General features: G+C 38.7%; 1 protein-coding gene across 1 annotated transcript; it reads left to right on the top strand.

Moving 5' to 3' along the window:
• Positions 1–2,663: 2,663 nt before the first annotated feature.
• Positions 2,664–8,707, top strand: LOC145488082 (pancreatic secretory granule membrane major glycoprotein GP2-like). The gene is made up of 8 exons (XM_081466865.1): positions 2,664–3,028; positions 4,066–4,437; positions 4,703–4,894; positions 5,405–5,599; positions 5,726–5,851; positions 6,027–6,612; positions 6,711–7,009; positions 7,236–8,707. The coding sequence occupies exons 1-8, from the start codon at positions 2,956–2,958 to the stop codon at positions 7,370–7,372; spliced, it is 1,980 nt and encodes a 659-aa protein (XP_081322991.1). The 5' UTR covers positions 2,664–2,955; the 3' UTR covers positions 7,373–8,707.
• Positions 8,708–12,196: the final 3,489 nt, after the last annotated feature.

Genomic DNA, 12,196 nt, shown 5'->3' with positions numbered 1-12,196 from the left:
TACAGCATATATTTACAGCAGTTTTTAGCGTTTTTCCTCTTTATCTTATAGGTATTATCTAGGTATAGTTTAGTATAGTTTATAACAAATTTTTAGCTGGTTGCTCCATAGTTTTATTTTATTTACATATGAACCCGAGACCTTCATGCTCGGCAAGCATTACGAATAGATATCATTCAAGGACTTGGGAGTTTTGTGCTGAGATCGGTAAAATTCTCAAGTGCATTTCATGGAATGAAACAAAAAAGATTCTGATACCGACGTGGGCTTTAATTTCTATACAATTACTGTACATCCTCCTCTTATTTAGCCGGGCCTAAGAAGCGAGCTAAGCAAAAAAAAAGAACTAATGAAATTTACGATAGGCAATCACAAGCTTAAAAAACTGGTGGATATAATCAAATTCCATGGCTTAAGAGAGTCTGCCCTATTTGTGAGTCTAATCAAATTGAAGACGAATCTCACTTTCTTATGTATTGCATTTTAAAATACTCTACTCTAAGAGACGAATTTTATAGAAAAAAAGAAAATATATCGCTCCGAATTTTAAGCAATTATCTCCATTACAAGCCACCGGCGAACTTATGGCCTCTGAAAATCTTTTTGTTAATTTCCGATTAGCAAAATTCCTTTCATCTTGCTTTGATCTACGCAATATTCTACTTTCAAATCAAACCAATGTAACTTGATTGCTATATCATAACCATATTATATCTTCAGGAAAATTGTTACTGTTTTAGTTTTTGCAACACTGTATATATCAATTGTCACGCAAATAAAGCTAGTTGTTGTTCTGAGTGTCGTGGCCTCACTTAACGATTCTCAGGCCCTGTTTATTTGGGCGAAATAAAGGTGTCCTAGGTAGTTACCCTTGATCCCCCCCTCCAACTAATCTGTTTTACCGGAAAGCAGGTAGCCCCTGCTGATCAAGCCAAAGATTAGTCCTCCCACCGGGTTTCACGCATGCTCTACATGTGTCGACACATTCTGGGTTGTCAACCATAAAGGATAGCTGAATTGTTCACGTGGGAAAACTTTGGCTCCCCTCTCCACTAGCCAAATTTCCGCGTAAGTTACCCTCTCTCTACCCGTCACACTTCCCTTAACTCCAAACTTGTGATTTAATGCACTCTCTCCTCCGGTGAAGCTCGGACGGTGGAGAGGAGGGTGGGGGGTAGCTTCCTACTGAATATTTCACAGGCCCTTGGTTTACAGACATAAACCTTCCCGAGACATGTAAAGGAATCACAACGAAATTTGTCTTTTCCTCTTCTCTCTGACGGATGTGGTTTATCTTATCAAACTTTTTTTAGTAATGAGAAGTCGATTGATGGAGAATCTATTAAGTTATCGAGGATTAAGAACTACACAACATCAAGACTGCAGGACATAAAATGTCAGCGAAAAACGGCACTTAAAAGTCATGAAACAGCAATCGATATTCTCGCTAATCGTAGATTGCTTTGAAACAACCAACCTGTGTTACCCGGTTTTCGTCTTGTCAGAAAACTTTTATATTTTTCTTTATCATTGAATGTCCTATATGTTGGCAAACTTTCGCCTTCAAGTGCTTGTTCGTTCTGTCTAGATTGATTTGGTCTGGAGATTCGGAAAATGTCGCTTAAACTTATGAAAATTGCAGAACTATAAAAGGCGGTTGATGGTTTCATTCACTTATTGGCTGCCGTACTCGTCAAAAGCTAAGGCTCACGAGCGCGGGATGCTGGCCTCGGACCAGATAAATAAACCGAAGTGATGAATCGAGCGAATGTGTAAGTCGCATTGAACTATTGCATAAATTACTTTCTTTAGACCACTAAATAAATATTATCATGTCAAAGCGAACGATCTGTAGCCAAAGGGAATGATAATAATATTGTTTTTATGTAGACGCAGTAGCGTTTCAACTCTATCAATATTAGTTTTGTTGCCCTAATCAACACACAATGTCCAAAAAGGGCTGGACATAAGGGAATGTCGGTACAAGATCTAACCTAAGCACTTTCAGTTACTTTTTTGTCTTTTGTGACAAAGGCATTTGAAATTTCCTGTCCTGTCCGCAAGAGCTCAGTTATCTAAGTCAAGTCAAGTAAAGTCATCTTTATTTAGGCAGGGTAGCCCCCTCTAGGCTGGTATCAAAAGGGGCCCCGCGTAAAATTAAGTTTACATGATAAGGTTTCTACCTGATTAAGTATAACATGAGGTTTCAGTCATATGGAAAGAGTATTTCTAATCCCTCCCTTCCTCGATGGAAAACCAGTCCATCACAAGTTTTGCGCTGTCGCCGATGCCCATTTATATACCTGGGCGGAGAGAGGCACTGTGATTGGCCAAGAACACAACACTTTTAATTTCCACTACAGATCGTGGCACCTTCCGGCAGCTTCCCTCACCTTCCTTATTAAAGCGTGTACTCTTCCATCAGCGACAAACACAAATAATAACCTGAAAGCGGAAGACTGCAGCGCCGGAAGTTGACTTATCAATATCGGCAAAAACTTGAAATAATTTGGCACGGTAGCGAAACTTCCGTGTAGTCGTATGTCACATCACAAAACAAAAACGAGCATAACTGACTCAACGAAATTTGTTCATATGACATAATTATATAGTTTCCGAGACCGTACTAGTCATTCGTCAAGAAACGACCTCAAACACTGTTTGTTTGTTTATTGAAACATTTGAGGGCTTTTTTTTATTGTAGGACCTGTTAAAAGACACTAGAAAACAATGCTTCATTGTAATGTTCCTGAACTGTTTGAATAAGCTAGCTCGAAAAAAAGACCCGTTACGGTGCATTCATTAATCTGATAACACGTAGACTCACTGCTTCGATCAGACTGATCGACTGAAGTCGTTTTTACAACTGGTCTTTCATCGCGTTTGAGTTAAGTACCTGAAATCATCTTCTAAACGGAAGTCGGTTGTTGAGTGACTAATCTATTTCTTTCTGACATGGCGTTTCCCCACTGGCCGTCTGTATTCCTCTTGGGGTTTTCAGTTTTGGTATTACGAACTAATTCTCAAGGTGAGTTGCTCTGAAAAACTAAGAATATTGTTTTCATATGAAAAAATGGCTATAAAAAATAAAAACAAATTTTGCGGCTCAACGTAACCATATAATTGTGAACCGAGAGGTATGTCGCAAACCATCCCTGTTTCTGAATCTTGAATGTTAAATGTTGACTGCAATCTGACTGATGCGCATTTACTCCTGGCACAGGTTAACCATTTGTTTCTGTGGTTACAAGGCGACCACGTAAGATTCTTATAAGTTCTTCATTAATTGCTATGATTAAAACTAATATCTTTGTAACGGCAGCTATCGTAACGTACAGGTAAAACGAAATGAAGCAAAAGTGTTTCATTGTGTTTAAGTTTGTCTTTCTTTTGTTTATCAGCAAATTAGAGCTCGCTCAAGAGCTATTTTTCTGCGTTTGCGAGTAGCTCCGATCCTTAATATATTAAGTCAAAACTGAAACTCATATTTAATTAATCTGTATTTAATCTTCTGGTCACCGATTTCTGATTCATGTAATAAAAAAAAAAAGAAAAAAAAACACGACCTTTTTTCTCTGTGATGACGTTTCCGGAAAGCTAGCACATATTATATACGAAACATGCAGCTATTTTGAGAAACAAGAGAATTATGTATTCTTTTTGAGTGTAAATTCCAAACATTGTTCAGGATCTGTTTTAAAACGTTCATAAATGTGCCAATTTTTAAGACCTTTGGGAGATATATCACCAACAGAGTAGTATTAGCGAAGGTTTCTTAGCAAGAGAAGGGTAAATGATTTGCATTGAAGCATCCCGCACACATGGAGAAAGTATATAGACAGTTCGGAATCTGCTTAAACCTGCATAGGATCGGGTTTTTTTTTCCCGACCAATTCTTTCTAAATTGGGCAGCGTAATCTGCTAAGCATTTACTGTGTTATGTCTAGGTACTTTCAGAGTTTCTATGCTTAGTATACGTCTTATATGCATGAAGAAAGAATAAGATTGGCCTTTGACGATGAAACATTTAACATTTATTTGCCATCTTCTAATACATCTTTACAGTGTGCCCAAACAGCTGGGTTAATTTGCAAGGTTCCTGCTACAAGTTCTCTTCCAAGGCTTTGAATTGGAATGCAGCAAAATCCGCCTGTGAAGCACTCGGTTCCAATCTTGTGGTGATAAATTCACAAGCTGAGCTACAAGCAATTAAGGCAAAGATAACAAAGAATACGTGGATTGGTATGCACAGGGATCCCAAGTACAAGTCTCGCTGGCTGTGGGTTGACGGATCACGTCCAACTTACACTCATTGGTATACTGGAGAACCTAACAGTCTTCATGAGGAGTGTGTAGAAATGTATCCCAAGGAATATAGAGGGAAATGGAATGACCTGAGATGCTCATATGCAAAGCCGTACGTTTGTGAAACCAGAGGTATGTCTGAGTGTGCCATTAGAGTTTTAACACTGGTTTACATATCTAGCTCTTTTAAGTTATAATAGATCTCGCGTTCTCTTTCCATTGGCTCCGTTTTACGTTTTTCCTTTATATCCGGTGTAAACAAAGACTTATACACTCACAGTTACAAAAATGTAGATAAAACTCTGTGCGATTTTATAGTTGCGTTTCCTGTTTTGCCTTACATGCTCGCATGCGTTTTTCATTGTCTCTGATCAGCTATCTCTTTATTAAATGTCAGCTAAGTGCCAACAGCTTTCCTTGAGGAGTGGTGTGCAAGTTTCTCCTTCCCATTGTCTGTCTTCCGTTCAAAAGTATGGATCCACCTGCTCTTTTTCTTGCGCCCGTGGATATCAGCTCAGCGGTCCTTCGTCTACTCAGTGCAGAGGAGGTGGGACCTGGAGCACACAAGTAAACTTAGTCAGTTGCAAAGGTATCATGACTACCGTGGTTCATCTACTTGTAATAATTTATCAACATCTTTATATTTTTAACATTAATTGACAAAAAAAAAACAAAAACCTGCATTGAAATTGGCCTCGTTTTTCCTGCCATTTACTGTAGAGTGATGTGGATGGAATTGCAGTCACATAGTTACAGAATGTTTGAATTTGTTTGCAGTTAAGTCTCCTTATTATATAAGTTAAAAAATTTATTACATTCAACTGCAATGTCTTGAACTGAGTATCATCTATTTAACTGCTCATGAATCTGGTGAGCGATGATCACTGATAATTTAACTAGGTGATTTGAGACCTTCTCTCAATATTTTATCTTATAATCATTTATCTTTTATGCAATTTTTCTTTAAAAAAAACTTGAGTTTTAGTTCAAATATAAAATTTACAAAGTTTGAAATTGATTGAAACCATAAAAGTTTATTTTAGCGCCCATAAATTGCGGTAACATTATCTCATCAGTTTCTTTTGTATTGTGTTTTCAGTTGTAAACTGTTCAGTTGTAAGTGTTGGCCGCCTTGTCAAAACATCCCCAGACAGTTGCCTGACGTCACAGATGCAATTCAACACCTCTTGCTCCTTCTCATGCCCTCAGGGATACCAGCTACAAGGTCCATCTTATAAGTTCTGTGGGGCAAATGGTCAATGGACGGACAGTGCTAAATCGGTATCGTGCAAAGGTGAGCTTAAGATCACAGGTGTTACCGAAAAGACCGCCACTACAGTACTAGTTCTTTTTATCTTTTTTGCAAACATAATTCCAGTTTAAGAATAACAGCTAATAACGCTGGCAATGGCATTTTTAGATATCAACGAGTGCACGATGTCAAATGGCGGCTGCAGTCACAAGTGTGTTAATACTGCGGGAGGCTTCAAATGTAAATGTCCAGACCCGGAACTGAACCTAGCATTGGATAACAAGACGTGTCACGGTAATGTCGATTGAAAAATCATAGTAATACCATAATATCGAATTATACTCTTGTGTGTTCAATTTCTACTTTTTCAGAACCTTTCTGTACATGTTAACGTACAATTTTACGTTATTCCGCATGTGCAAGGCCTCCCATCATTTTCTCTCGTTTAATTTCCTTTATATCATTTCAGCTCCAGGTGTTGATGTTCAGTGCAACAGTGACAACATGACAATCATCATTCCCAAGTCCCTGCTCCGTGGTATTGACCGTAAGCACCTTCGACTCCTGGACACTACATGCAAAGCTAAAGAAACAAGCGCTGACTTCTCTCTAACCACACCGCTGACTGGCTGTAACACAACACGCAGGCAAACACCTACAGCTATTGTTTACACCAACACAGTCTTGGAAATCCCTGTGGCTGCTGAGGATGTCGTGACACGCGTGCGCGAAATAGAAATACAGTTCAGCTGTTTTTATTCCAAGTATGGCGTGGTATCATCAGTTGGTTGGAAGCCTAATAACAGGAAACTTGTGTTCAGTGATGAAGGCAAAGGAAATTTTACTCTTTGTCTGAAGATGTTTCCTGACAAGAGATTCGTGAGTCCTTACAAGAAGGATGATTTCCCTGTTGCTGTGGTGCTGCGTAAACTGCTGTTCTTTGAGACGTCAGTGACATCAGGTGACAAGCAGCTGTCAATCATAGCGGATCGATGCTATGCCACGCCGACGCAGGACCAGCAGAATTCCTTGAAGTATGAGTTTATAACGAAAGGGTATGAGCAGAATTATTTGTTCTTTCTCTGCATCTGTCTGTTATTTAAAATGATGGTGGTGCTGTGTGACGACTAATTTAAGATTTTACATTTATCAGATGCCCAATTGACAACACTGTGAAGTACCATGCCGCACCTTCAGTCAGTGCACAGCGGTTTAGCCTGGAAGCCTTCAAGTTCATTGCTGACCATCCATTTGTGTTCGTTCACTGCCACGTGATTGTATGCAATGGTACCGACCCAGGCTCCAAGTGCTCCAAGAAATGTCCGTCAAGTGGTCGAGGAAGACGTGAAGTGAGGGATCACATGTCTGGCGTGTACTCTTTGTCCCAGGGCCCACTCCATCTGGCACGACAGAGACGAGAGGAAAAGAGTACGAATGGTCTGAACAAAAGTGGTATGTAAGCCAATCGTGGAATTCTAAACCTAAATAAATAAAATAAGACGAGGAGTCTAAAATTTTCAAAGCACTAAAAATTACAAGCATTTCAAATGAAGTGTCTTTGCTTTGTTTTGTTGGCTAGATCTTTACTGACAATGCGATAGTATTTCGCCTGAATAAAAATTGCTCTCAAGAATCACACATGTTATACCATCTTATTTTTCACTTTCCTTCTACTTAGGTTCCAGTCCTATATTCCTGATGGCTCTGTTGGTAATGTGCGTTGCTTACTTGGTGGGGACAGTGGTATTGATTTACAAGAAGTCACGTGACAAACCCGCTGGCTATTCTATGCTTGTCGGCGGTGAAAAGGAGTGAAACATGCTCACTGACTTTAACAGGACTGGACTTGAGATACTTTAAGGCTACTCGAGCTTGAGATATGCATTACTTACCAGCACTGGTTAATACTCCCCACGAATAATTATATTTTACCTGCTTGACAGCTACACCAGCCGTTAGCCATTTCTGGATGAAGCCCTTTAGCTTGTCAGGCAACGCTGCACATCTTTTGTCTGGCGAATTAAACGTTGCAAATTGAAAAATCTTTTGTAAAACATTATAATAATTGGAGGTCAAGGAAATTTAACAAGAAGCAGTTTGATTATACTTAAACGACCTGGTTTGATTATTTTCTTTGAAAAAATATCTGAAAACAAAACCTTTCCGATTAGTTTTATTAAGACCGTCTCTGACCATTTCAGCGACAATGTCTTCAAACTTTTTTTTTTTGACTTAATGTCAGTGATTACATATCTCATGTTCAAGTTTATCCTTCAGTAATGTATTTATTCTGAGTGGCCCTGAAAGCTAAACGTTTTCCGTCTTCCCAGTGAAACCTTTAGTTTTCGAGTTTACTCATAATCCACAATTTACCGGATTGTCGAAAAAATATGATTTACTTAAGGGTGCTCTGCTTTCTTTTTTTACGTATTTTGTAAAGGTGTAGAAACGGATATCATAACTAGCTATTAATACCCGAAGGGAAACAGAAATGGAGACCAATTTGAAAGGAACCAATAAGGTGTTGTTAGAGTATATACCATTACGAAGACTCTTTTGTTAAAGGTTGTTGCTTTTCGTAACTTAAAAATTTAGTCACCAAAGGTGATTATTGGTTCGTCTTGTAAGATTCTGACAGAGACCAAAATCTAATTACGTCACCGTTTGTTGTCTGAGTTGGATCAGAGATCGGCAACGGAAAGATCAATGGAAAGTTCTGGTTTGCATTGCTATCGTCCATGGGTTGTCATGCGTTTGTCAGAGGAATATTTGAGCCACACATTAACGTCTTCCCTGGGTATAGCGTTAGTAATATTTGTTTACATGTGACCTAAAGTAAATTTAAGATAAGTCGACATTATAAATGGTTTTCAGCCTTGTCGACGTATTCATCGGTCCATGTGGCAAACAGAAATTTTGTAGCAGGAGAAGGCTCAAACATTGATTAAGAACATGGTTGTTTCCAATTCTAGATGGGAACAAATCAAGCGGAGGAAAATTTCATGCCAGCGACTTATGAGAAAATTAGTTATTTTACTGTAATATTCAGGTGTGGTGTTGGAAGCTTGGTGCTGTTTAAAATCAATAAAACATTTAATTGTATTTCATTCAATGAAAAAGTTTTTGCGCGATAGTACCTTGCGCATGCGTGCCTTCTGAAGCAAATTATATTGCATCATTTCATTAATTCCGTTTTTATCAAAAGTTAGAAGAATATAGCGGAACCTTGGGATCGCAACCAGTCGCAGACCATACTGTTTAAGGCGGTATAAGTAGTTCCCGATAGACTTATAGAACTGAATTGGTATGATTACGGTGTTTTTCTGGTATCATCAGCTGTACGTTTGTGGGTAGCTGGCGAGTTCGTTAGGGTGTTTCGATGGGCTTTCGTGGCGCGGAACGAGGGGCATTGAGTCGTCTTGTAGTGTCATAAAGAGGGCAGATTAGCAAACATTATATATAACGATAAAGTAACTATGGCTTTTTTATTCACAAACCAATTGAAAAGAATGTGATCAAAAGCCATATTCAGTGAGTGTGTTTTCCTTCAAACAAAAACCCAAGAATTAAATGAGGAACTGAAGTCAAGAGCTTAGAGGGCAGACACAACAATTAGTTATTTATGCAGACACTGAAGCGTTGAATCTTTCGGTTGCTTTCATCGACACATAATGTCAAAAATTCAAATTCAGGATTGTTTCGTCTGATACGACAAGACAAGTTCTTTCTTTCCAGATTTCTTGAATTAATTATCCCATATGTGTTTGATTAACGTATTTTGCTGGGTACAATAGAATGTCGAAGAGAGGAAGTTTTTCAAGTATTTTTCACCTGACAAAGGCTTGAAAGTGGTTGCGCCACTTTTTTGGTCATAATTTCTCCTCAATTATAATTGATTTGTTTAAAAATTAGCGACCGAAAGGCGATTGCTGTTTTTACGCTAACTGCAGAAATTCTCGCGCGCTCATTGGCTAATTTTCATCGTTAATATGCGGACAGACACAGGAATTTATAATTTATCGCCTCGTGGATCCACAGCTACTTTGACAATGTTATGACGAAATTCATCTTTAACAACAGGACAGACGCATGAAAAACTGACGTCAATTTGTTAAAATGACGCCGGTTAAATTTGAAAAGACAGCGTCGTTCCCAGGCAGCCAGAGGAGAGGGAGCCTTGGAACGAGGTTGAACAAGAGAAGTCTGCGGCCAAAGTGTCTGTACCTTATCTCGGGTTCAAGGGACATGAAAAGAGTATTTCTAATATCCCTCTGAATGGGAAGCAAGTCGTTTGCAGGAGTATCTCGAATTAATTCACCGATGCATAAGACCCGTCTTTACCACGTGAAAACAAAACAAGCAAACATACATCAAAGAAACTCCAAAAGTTTACTACTCCGTAAACACTAAAGTAGCGTAACTAGTCATTCATCAGCAGGCCACGACATCAAAAACCGTTTGTTTGTTCATTGTAACAGGTGAGTTTTTTTGGTACAAGCTGGCCATTAAGTCATCGGGAGATAATGCTTCATTTTATATAATTAATGTTCCTGAAATGGAAAAATCAAAGGAAACTATGAAGAAGTCGTGGATACATTGCCTGCATACATTTACTTAATATATGATTAGTTTATAGCTGATAATTTTTGAAATGACTTTTTGAAAGTCTTTTTGAAAGCTCAAGTAGTACATGTGCAGTGCGACTAGGCAAGTAAACAAAAATCGATTCACAAGCTGTTTATACAGACTGCTTGTAAATTTTAAAATGGAATATATTAATTAATTTTGATTGGAATTGGAAAATAATCACCAAGTCGGAGTTCTTGGTCATATTATGTATAATATTAGTGAGTCAACAGTGCATTTTGGGTCAAGGTAATTTGGTTTTAGTGCTTTTTCAGTTAACATTCGAGTGTTGCATTTTGAAAAGGCTGTATTGGAATTATGCAGAATGTATGTCACATGGTTTTGACATTCATGATAATTTTAAGACAATCAGCTTGAGAATGCCAAGAATATTTTGCACAATTTACTTTAGTGGGACATGGAAATTACGTAGAATCCACTGTAATTGGCTAGGCTGTAGTGGCCTCCCTGCCTAATTATAAAAATGTTATGTATATAAGTGACTGTATTTTAATTAGTTAGGCAAAGTTGAGTAAATAAATAAAAGATATTGCAAACATGAACAACATGATTGTAGCTAGCTGGTAAATGGAATAGAGAGAAAAAAATTTTGCAAATATTATCAGAATCATTTCAAACAGTTTTTAGCATCCCTCCCAGAAAGGGCTACTTTAAAAAGTTTGGCTGAAAGGATACTCTGCCATGAAATCCCCTGCTACAACTTGTATCAAAAAGTTCGCATACATGTACATGTAGCTTCAAGCTTGAGACCCCTTTCACATATCCACAGTAGACCCATTACTTCTCTTTTCGTGGATAAATTAGCAAAGAATGTTTAAAATCCCTGCCTTTTTGTCATGCCTCCCGCCTGATAAAAAGTGCACCTTGAGTCAACTATAGAGAGTCTCCTCAACTTTATGCAATACAAAGTTAACAAGACGCTTTAGGAAGCGTAACTGGGTTGCATTTATTATAGTAACTATTTCAGGATTGGAAAAAGGAAATGATAAATTGTATATGTTGTATGGAAACCTAGATATTACAATGGTATATCGTAGGTTCAGTTAAATAATGTTATACACAGTGAAATTTCTGCAAAATAGAAGATAGAAAAAATATGAAAGCATCAAGGAAAAGCTGAAGGCTTTGTCAATTACCTTTCTCATTGATGTACTTGTTGTTTAGGCAAAATGACTGCCTCCATTGTAAAGGTGGAATTTTAAGGCGTGTAACGATTCTACGTAAAAGAGTCTGCATACAAATCAAGCGGTCCATCAGGACTGTGGTTATTTCTGGTTTACTTTGTAGCATGGAGCAACCAGGAGTATCTCTACTCCCTCTCCCCCCCCCCCCCCCACCCCCTTCACCACCGCCACCAGCAGTACGTTTTGCAGTTAAGCAGGCTAACAGCAACAAATTTAGAAGAAATAAACTGATTTTATCGAGATTTCAATTGTTTTTCTGATTCTTTATTTGTAACGTTTTTCAGTAAGAGACAACTGTGTACCTTTCTTCGCACTGTCATCGCCACTGACCATATTGTCGTAGAATTGCAGATTTTTTGTCAGGGTCAAATCGGGTTAACATTCGTCGGGCCATCAGCTTGCCGCGAACTAGCCGAGTTTTTGCCGCGACTAACCGCGTTGAGGCTTGGGGCCGAGTCATCCAAAATCAGGATGGCTCCTATTCCAATGACGCCGTGACTCTCATGACATTTCCTAATTGATTGAGGCGCGCGCGAGCCCCGACAAATTGTCATGGTCCACCGCACACCAGCCGACAAGGCCCGACAAGACGTTTTGAGATCTAGCACTGTCAGATATCGCCCGACAAGCTCTGATCTTGTCGCAGACGTGTCTCAATTCACCGCACACTAGCCGATAAGTTAAGGTTTTTTGTCGGCCGAAAAAAAATCGGCTAGTGTGCGGCGGCCTTATGTTTGTTCAAAAGGCCTTTTTGATCACCTTTTGATCAATATCGTCTCATCGTAGTACTGCCAATCCTTTCTAAACC

The sequence above is a fragment of the Orbicella franksi genome, chromosome 5 (genome assembly GCF_964199315.1).
Source record: "Orbicella franksi chromosome 5, jaOrbFran1.1, whole genome shotgun sequence".
NCBI lineage: Eukaryota > Metazoa > Cnidaria > Anthozoa > Scleractinia > Merulinidae > Orbicella > Orbicella franksi.
The sequence above is the reverse complement of the archived record's forward strand: the minus strand, read 5'-3'. Positions and strand labels throughout refer to the sequence as shown.

Bases quoted from the DNA above. Each gene is read 5' to 3' on its own strand.
- LOC145488082 (XM_081466865.1), top strand. From the start codon at position 2,956: ATGGCGTTTCCCCACTGGCCGTCTGTATTCCTCTTGGGGTTTTCAGTT. The intron at 3,029-4,065 runs GTGAGTTGCTCT...ACATCTTTACAG, and splicing joins ATTACGAACTAATTCTCAAG to TGTGCCCAAACAGCTGGGTT. The intron at 4,895-5,404 runs GTATCATGACTA...TTGTGTTTTCAG, and splicing joins AAACTTAGTCAGTTGCAAAG to TTGTAAACTGTTCAGTTGTA.